Genomic DNA, 8,806 nt, shown 5'->3' with positions numbered 1-8,806 from the left:
GCCTTTTAGACTGAAGTTTATTAAAGAAATTCAGGTAGTTTCAAGTCCAAATACTGGATAAGAATGTTGGTGCAGGATTAAAGAGGATCGCCCGAAAGATAAACTTTAGAGATAATCACGGTGCTATCACACTCGAAGAACATCTAAACAGACGGATGTAACCAACTAGCAGATCTGTATACTCGCTTATCACTTGAAAAGAGGATTTAATAAACGGGTTTGACTAAGGCTGGGACACGTTTTCCAGCTGGACGCAGGGACAACAAGCGAAATACCAATATACCTAGCAGAATGCATGGTTTAGTTACAACGTACAATCAGAACTACACTGTCATGTTTCGGCGTATAACCTACATCCCAGATAAATGTGTATATTGCAATGAATGGTCTGACCGTTTGTTAAAGAAAACACTGGCCTATCAAACTGTAGAAAATCAGAGAAGTCTTATCACACCGTGCGTAACGAATCAACAAGCTTTGAAATTTGTGACACATTTTATGAAAAAAATTTAGCATGAGTTGGTTTGTTCTTAAGCAGAAAACATCACAAAAATAATTCTTCTTGGTAAAAACAGTTTCACATACCGGCTTCATTTACTGTTATGTTTAATTTAATATTCAAAATGGAGCAGGTGTGAGTGATAAGTAAAGCGCCCTGAGTTAAAATTTTAAGGTAGATATGACAAGTTAGGTTTAACTGCATTTAAAGCGCATAAATTGTTTCGCAAGATTCTCGTTAAGTGTGCTATGGATAAAAAATTAGATACTGAAAAACACTGAACTTTAGATAATTTGCCGAACCCGGTTAAGCGGTTTTCCGATTTAGTTTCAAATGTGAATTCTAACAGTCTAAAATACTGCGGTAACCAGCAACCAATGAGGGTGAACGATGGCTAACAGTCCATATTTTCAACTACGAACTGATGCCGAGCATATGAACAGTTGGGAACAATGCACATCCGGATAAGATATCTAACTCCAAGATGACGATAATAATTTTGCCAGTCGCTGTCTGTAACATTTTTCCAAGGAGTCTAACACGTCAACTGCACGAATGAGGGGAATGTAACCACGTATTTTAATACGTAAATAATTTACTGGACAGGCAACGCAGTGGATTATTTGTGGGATTACTGAATGGCATATGATGTGAACCAGCCCTTTTGCAGACAATTACCAAATAAAATGACCTGCTGAAATTTTATAAAGCGGTTCTTATCTGCGCAAAATGTTTCTTTCGATATATGTAATAACAACTGTTTTCCAGATTGGTCGAAAAGTTATTGGAGAATGGAATTTTTCGTTGTTGATTGAAGTGGTACCGAACTTCCTAACACCAACCACAGGCTAAAAATGTCGGTCATAACTTTTGTAATATCAATATGTCCTTCTGGTTGGCATTAGTTTAAAAATAACTAGTGACATGCATTTCTGATAAAACAAAAAACTTTGGTCACCAAGAAAGCATTTCCGAGTAATAAGCGTCGGAGGTACACTCATCATTCAGATGAACCCAAAGTTGGCAACTAAAGATCAAGGACATGTGCAACTGCGGTGCACTGTAAAATGCCTAGAGTTTTTCTAAAGCGGGCCAACCAAGTAACACGTCTTGTTACGCAAGTTCTAAAAATATCCAAATCCTGAAATTGTTGTGGAGTATAGGTAGCTTGAGTGCGCTGATTTGGTGTTGGTCTGTTCGTCGAGCTTGTCAGTTGGATTGCAAACGTGTCATCATCACCTGAGTTACCATCGTCGGTGCGGGGTTTAGTGGGTTCAAATCCTTTTCCGAAAGTAATCCTTATTGCAGACATTACGGTAATGCATGTAGGCGCATTATGTTCCCTAAAATATTTGTTTCTGTGGCTGTTGCACGTCAAAAATCCGCGCAAAGCTTTTTCATGAGAATGTACACAATTTATTAGTAATTCCTCCAGTTAAGCACGTTTACACTACACTGTTTCTCATCATATTTAGAATGCCGGTATACAGATGCCATAGTGTTCACATTCCTAGTAGCAGTGAATAAAAATGCCTGCTACAGAAATAGGATGAAGCGTAGTGGGCAAGTGCATATTGTGAAAGTCACATAAACGACGCCTTGCATATAACATAAGTGGCGAAAATTGAATTAAAAATCCAGTTACAGACCGTGGCTATTCATAGCGAACCCTTAACCTTATCAATGCTAACATGCCAGGTTGCAATATGTTTCTTTCGAACTTTGGGTGGAAAACTTGTATATGATTACATTATAACAACGAAAATACATATCTTTTGTCTTCCTTATTAGATCTTGCTCAGAATATATTGTCTACTCCTAATCAAGCTTATATATGAACATGCAAACAGTTGCTCATCCTGGCTGCATACTTCCTTTCGGAACGGTTCAAGTTGAAATCTAGCTGTTGAAAACGTTCTAGACGTACTTACGAAGATGGCTATTTTGCAGCAATATGAATCGATCCCTAGAACTTATCACACGTACTTGTTTCCACAACTGCTTTTCAACGTATTTGATTAAATTTTGCGTAATTTTGGAAAAATGAGGCGGTGGTTCTGAATCAAGCCAAGGGCATCACATGCGAAAGACCATATGGTCGATGAAAAATAGACCATCCTTATACAGGACGGCCTAAAACTGAATTTTGATTGATTTTTCCTTGGGAATCTAGGAGACGTATTTCGAAGCCATCTTATTGAAGGATTTTGGCAGAGATCTATTCCATTTCTGTAGTAGTGTAGCTCCCATTACTTTGGACTTTCATTTGGGTCCCAGCAAATTAAGCGAAGGCTTTCATCACATGCAGTCAAACAGAAGTCCCCCACACTACGTTCAGACTAATTTTGCCTATGACCACTGCATTTATTTAGGATACTCCAAACTTGCGGAAGCCAAATTGGTCTTAGTGTCTCTGTGCACTATGGAACAAACGACTGGCACCAGGACCATCCGGCTAGATGAGGCAATTCTCATAGGAGAAATGCAGTTACGTAAATGTCCCTTGTATCAGTAGGACACTTTATTCCATTAGCAGTATGTACACTTGCAAATAACGTAGAAGCAAATAAACCTTCCTGATACCACGGCTTCAAGGTTATCGGAAAGCAGAAAGCTACCTACGTACTGGACATAAAATGAATATAATTTTATAACCGAAAAATAATTCTGTTTTCCTCCAAATTTCTGCCAAACTTCGTGGATCGGTGTTCACGGGAAAACACGGTTTTTCACTATAATATAAACTTGGCATCGGAGAAACAATCGGTGGTTTGATTTCATTCTTCTAAATGTTCGTGGAGCTGTATATCACTTTCCATATAAAATTCTCCATGTTGCCATCATTAACCTTGTCAGCAATTTTAACCACGCTTACGCGACGGCTGCGTGCAAGTCTTTCCAAATCAAGTTTGATTTGATTGAGTTTTAATTGAGTTACAATAGGCATGTTTCTGGCAGATTGCGCAACTCAAGCAGGGAGAACATTGAAAATTCTGAATGCCAACTACACCAGCCAAGGGTCATAAATTGATAAAAACCCTCTGCTCATTAGGTTGTAATGTTGTGCTCAGCTGGCCAATATACTATGATATTCGGTATGCAAAAGAAGATGCGTGACAGCCGATGAACGGCTTGCAAATTGGTAGCAAATGTTAGGTCGGTCAAGTTTAAATTTGTTTTCTTATTTAATTCATCTGGGCAGAAGTGATAGTTTGGATTTTTCCTGTTAGATGCAAGTGGCCTAAATGTGGCTGACATAAGTATTCAGGTAACACTAAGTCGTTGCACTAATCCTGTCCGATCAGCGTGAAGGCAGTTTTTGGAATTCATGACGCTTGACACACTGCCAAATGCAGTATCCAACTAGTGGCCAGAATATGAGAGAGGATATATCAGGCATAAGGACATAGTTGTGTTTGGAGTTTACTAGAGTCCTGTCGGTTAGCAAGAAGTTCTCATCTCCGATATACCCGTAGATTTCAATTTGAAGAAGTTAACTTAATTTTCGCGAGTGATTTCAACTGCCAGAAAATGAATGCAGACGTTGAGCGATGCAGCCGCGCACTTGGATTCAAAACGGGTGACATTTATGTCACAGATTTTTTAAATTTATTTTTAGCAGATATCTATGTATATATAAGCCATTAGATTCTAGGTTGAAATCCACTTAATGAACCTCCGGAAAACATTGCATTTTCTACGTTATTAAAACAATTGTGCTAAAAAGTATGATGCAGAGAATGCAGTACATTGTAATTCAGACAAATACCTGCCGATAGGAGTATGGGACAACGGAATGCGTAGGTCAGTGACTCCTGATTTCCAGAAACTAACTAACTTATTAAAACGGTTAATTCTACTGGGAAAAGAAACAAAATGTTCATTACGCAGAGGTTGGTGGCATGTGAGTTTTGGCCGGCATTATCAGAAGCCAGGTAAGAGCCAAGTAATGGAGATAAAACTGGATCAATATAAAAAGGCAAGCCAAATGAATTTTCCAAAGGGTATATAGTAGAAATCTACGTATCCAATCATTCAACATATAAACATGATTACGCGTGTGCATGTTTATCGGGCGCGGTCTCGATGCAAACCGGCTTGAACCATGTTCAGTGTGGTCAGGCAAGTCGGACGCTGGTGCAATGTGTGTGGGCACAACACTGATTCGAGTGCCCAACTCAATGAAATCTTCCTCTTACTGATGAGTTTTCTTATTTAATTCATCTGGGCAGAAGTGATAGTTTGGATTTTTCCTGTTAGATGCAAGTGGCCTAAATGTGGCTGACATAAGTATTCAGGTAACACTAAGTCGTTGCACTAATCCTGTCCGATCAGCGTGAAGGCAGTTTTTGGAATTCATGACGCTTGACACACTGCCAAATGCAGTATCCAACTAGTGGCCAGAATATGAGAGAGGATATATCAGGCATAAGGACATAGTTGTGTTTGGAGTTTACTAGAGTCCTGTCGGTTAGCAAGAAGTTCTCATCTCCGATATACCCGTAGATTTCAATTTGAAGAAGTTAACTTAATTTTCGCGAGTGATTTCAACTGCCAGAAAATGAATGCAGACGTTGAGCGATGCAGCCGCGCACTTGGATTCAAAACAGGTGACATTTATGTCACAGATTTTTTAAATTTATTTTTAGCAGATATCTATGTATATATAAGCCATTAGATTCTAGGTTGAAATCCACTTAATGAACCTCCGGAAAACATTGCATTTTCTACGTTATTAAAACAATTGTGCTAAAAAGTATGATGCAGAGAATGCAGTACATTGTAATTCAGACAAATACCTGCCGATAGGAGTATGGGACAACGGAATGCGTAGGTCAGTGACTCCTGATTTCCAGAAACTAACTAACTTATTAAAACGGTTAATTCTACTGGGAAAAGAAACAATGTTCATTACGCAGAGGTTGGTGGCATGTGAGTTTTGGCCGGCATTATCAGAAGCCAGGTAAGAGCCAAGTAATGGAGATAAAACTGGATCAATATAAAAAGGCAAGCCAAATGAATTTTCCAAAGGGTATATAGTAGAAATCTACGTATCCAATCNCCTCACCTGGCTGCGATCAGCCTGCTTGTGAAGGCTGCAGTAGGGTGTCGCTCGGATATCAGAAAGTTCATGATGAGAAATGGACAATCGCTGTTTCTGTTTACCTCGGGGACATTTTCGGCGGATAATCATATCCGTATTTGTGTTCCGACCAACTGCTTCATTCATCACTGGCAAAGTTTGTCCATACAGCCGCCCAACGTCTGTGTCAATTTGAGAAACGACATTTGAATACATGACGAACGATAAAACCGTTTCCTTTACAATGAGCACTCCACCAAGCCCTTGGGACGCACAAACAGGTTCAATTTGTGTGGGCCAGTTATGCAAGATGTGAAGAGTCTGTTCATCAAATAAGAGACACAGGTTACCACAAAGAAAGTAAAACTAGTATAATGCAGCTACTCATATGACAGTTCTTGTCTGCCTAAACTGTTGTGATCCTATTTTATTCCTCGAACTCTTGTAAATTTTCGAGTAATTCACGTCCTTACGCAGCACCTAGTCGTGCTGTCTTGTCATCCGCATTACGTTACTCTCCGAGCGTATCGCATGCATCCAGAACATACACTACCGTGCGCATTTGAGATAAGGGAAGAGGTGATTTGTGCTGGGAAACGAACACCACGGACACTGTAATATCGCATGCACAATATCCTTCAAATTCATTAGATTCCCCATTGTGATGCTCAGGTTTGAGGAGACTATGGAGCACTGTTTTGTTTGGGCCGAATTCTCAGGTAAACATTGGAGCTCATTAGAGATTGGCTGCTTGATGCCAAGTAATTTTTTTCGACTAATGAAGAAAATGGGAACATTTGTCATTGTATACATTTCGTGACCACCCGTCAATCTTCAGCGCATAAGAAGGGACGACGTCAAAGTAGAGTGTGTCCTATAAACGTATGACCCACACGGGAATTCGCATGCGTAAACCATCAGTGTCCAACCGCTCATAAGTGGCGACGTTTAGGTATTTGGGTCCAGAGGTGACGGTCGTATTAAATGGTTAGCAAACACATGACATGCGAATCAGATTGATATGCTGATGTAACACATATATGGAGCGACGAATGTGCAATAATCGTCCATATTTGAATGAGTGAAACGGACATCTGTCCAATGGCTGAGGGTTCAACTGTGCTGTATTTGTGAACGTGTGGTATATATGGTGTTAGTCAAGTTTGAATTTGGCAGATTGCTTATTACACTGGCTGGGTCGGAAGGGATAATGCGGGTTTTTGTGTAACATGCAAGTGGCCAAAATGTGGCTCACATGAGCAATCAGGCGATTTTCGGACGCCGCGATAAATTCTGTCTTCCCGTTCGGCCCGCGTATACACCTGTGTGTGTTTTCAGTTCGCAGAATTCGTGACGCTTGCCACACTGTAATATACAATCTACAAATGCTGACAAGATTATGATAAGCTATATGTGGACGATAAGGTCGCAGTAATGTGCTAATTGTTTGCTGATATTTTGTCGGTGTGCCAGAGCTTCTCTCTTCCTGCGAATCTGCAGGTTGCAATTTGAAGCGCTAACTGAGTGTATCTCAATTTGTCTCACGACTGCCCACAACTCAGAGGACAGGTTCTAAGCTGCAGCTACTAGCTTGACTTCAGAATGAGTGTCAACTTTGTGGCGGATTTGCAAGTCATTTTATTATTGTTAGAAAGTATAGATAGGTGATGGGCTTTCCAGTGAAAATGTACCTGTCGCATACTTTTGTGTTTCAGGTTTTGGTGGATGCGGGATTTTGTAGAATGCACATACACGCACATACATGACTCTCGTTTGAACGGTCGTCTTCCTGTCCTGAAGCAACCTTCTTGGTGAGTCCACATCACTGGGTACGGCGAAGCAGTGTGCTCGAGTTTCGCTCTAATTCGATCTCACCTGCAGTGCATATCGAGTGATCGTGCCGGTTTCGATCTGCGCCCACGTGTTCTGTCCACTTTCGAATCGCAGGCACAAGTAAATCATATCTTCCGCTTGCACAGGACACGACTAATGAACGAACGCAAGCACTTCTATTCCGTTTGCTACCAGGTGGCATACATATTTGCATTTGTGCACAAAATGCCTCAAACCCATCGTGACCTGCAGAGTATTCCGTGTTGTTCGGTATACATTTTATCAGTCACAAAATGAGCTATTCCGGTTTTGTCCAACGAAGCGCCGCGCAAAATTCGAAACTGTGTGACTCTTCAAACGCCCATAAAGATCAAAGCAGTATTACGCACGCATCGCCGCGCAACGAAACTGTGTGACTCTTCAAACGCCCATAAAGATCAAAGCAGTATTACGCACGCATCAATGAGGAGCAATTGAATGACCGACCGCACACATGAAATCCGCGCCACCACATCGACCAGGTAAGGGCACAACAGAAATCTAGTCGCGTTCCAACTGTGGCAGCGGTCGGGTGGGGGAGGCATTACACACTGATGTGTGTTTGCAAAGGTGCTGCAAGTAGCATTCGTCCACTGTTCCAGAAAACCTTGTTTATCGGGCGCGGTCTCGATGCAAACCGGCTTGAACCATGTTCAGTGTGGTCAGGCAAGTCGGACGCTGGTGCAATGTGTGTGGGCACAACACTGATTCGAGTGCCCAACTCAATGAAATCTTCCTCTTACTGATGAGCGATGTCAGTTTCTGGATTTACCCCGCCAACGCGGATTTTTTGTACCACGATAGGGATCTTGTATATGACTTTCGCTAAAGTTCCCCTGAGGCATCCTGGAAAGCCATGGTATGCTCGATCTGTACGCTTGAATTTCGGCTATTGCTCAGAATAAAGTGGACCACGCAACTCGGATAGGAAAACCGCAAACGAATGGTGCACTGGGGTCCTTCAAACGAGCTTACTAGTTGTATCGAATGGTTTTGTTGCAAAATTTTCGAACACAGTACTCACTACGAGGGGCCCTTTTTATAATTAATGATGAATTTCCCCATCAAATGCTTGGAATGGCGTGGAAGTCCGGGATAAAGCACTACGCAAACAGAATCGAATATGAAATATTCGGTTGCCTCACCAGTTTGTATTAACTGAGGATGACTGTGAAAAATGTTTGTAGACTCACCTGCTGCTGCTGCTTCTGCTGCTACTGTGGCTGCTGCTTCTGCTGCCACTATGGCTGCTTCTTCTTCCGCCACTGGTTTTGTTGCAACAAATTTTTCGGAGGTGAGATGAACAGAAATGTGTGATTTAGAACAACTGGACTGCAAATATTGAGTCGAGT

At 41.2% G+C, this 8,806-nt stretch overlaps 3 protein-coding genes across 3 annotated transcripts in view; 2 read left to right on the top strand and 1 right to left on the bottom strand.

Moving 5' to 3' along the window:
* T265_14728 (hypothetical protein) overlaps window positions 1-7,394 on the top strand; it is a gene marked incomplete at both ends in the record, with an annotated part of 80,143 nt that extends 72,749 nt beyond the window's left edge. Inside the window, one exon of the mRNA XM_009174971.1 lies at window positions 7,298-7,394. Within this exon, the coding sequence (XP_009173235.1) occupies window positions 7,298-7,394 (97 nt within the window). The remainder of the gene's footprint in view (window positions 1-7,297) is intronic.
* T265_14727 (hypothetical protein) overlaps window positions 1-8,806 on the bottom strand; it is a gene marked incomplete at both ends in the record, with an annotated part of 104,103 nt that overhangs the window by 75,346 nt on the left and 19,951 nt on the right. The window contains one exon of the mRNA XM_009174970.1: window positions 5,568-5,903. Coding sequence (XP_009173234.1) covers window positions 5,568-5,903 — 336 coding nt within the window. The remainder of the gene's footprint in view (window positions 1-5,567; window positions 5,904-8,806) is intronic.
* The window catches only part of T265_09010 (hypothetical protein), a gene marked incomplete at both ends in the record, with an annotated part of 55,143 nt that continues 54,968 nt past the window's right edge, over window positions 8,632-8,806 (top strand). Inside the window, one exon of the mRNA XM_009174968.1 lies at window positions 8,632-8,748. Within this exon, the coding sequence (XP_009173232.1) occupies window positions 8,632-8,748 (117 nt within the window). The remainder of the gene's footprint in view (window positions 8,749-8,806) is intronic.

This window comes from Opisthorchis viverrini (assembly GCF_000715545.1).
Source record: "Opisthorchis viverrini unplaced genomic scaffold opera_v5_254, whole genome shotgun sequence".
NCBI classification, from domain to species: domain Eukaryota; kingdom Metazoa; phylum Platyhelminthes; class Trematoda; order Opisthorchiida; family Opisthorchiidae; genus Opisthorchis; species Opisthorchis viverrini.
Note: the sequence above shows the minus strand (reverse complement) of the source record. Positions and strands in the feature narration are given on the sequence as shown.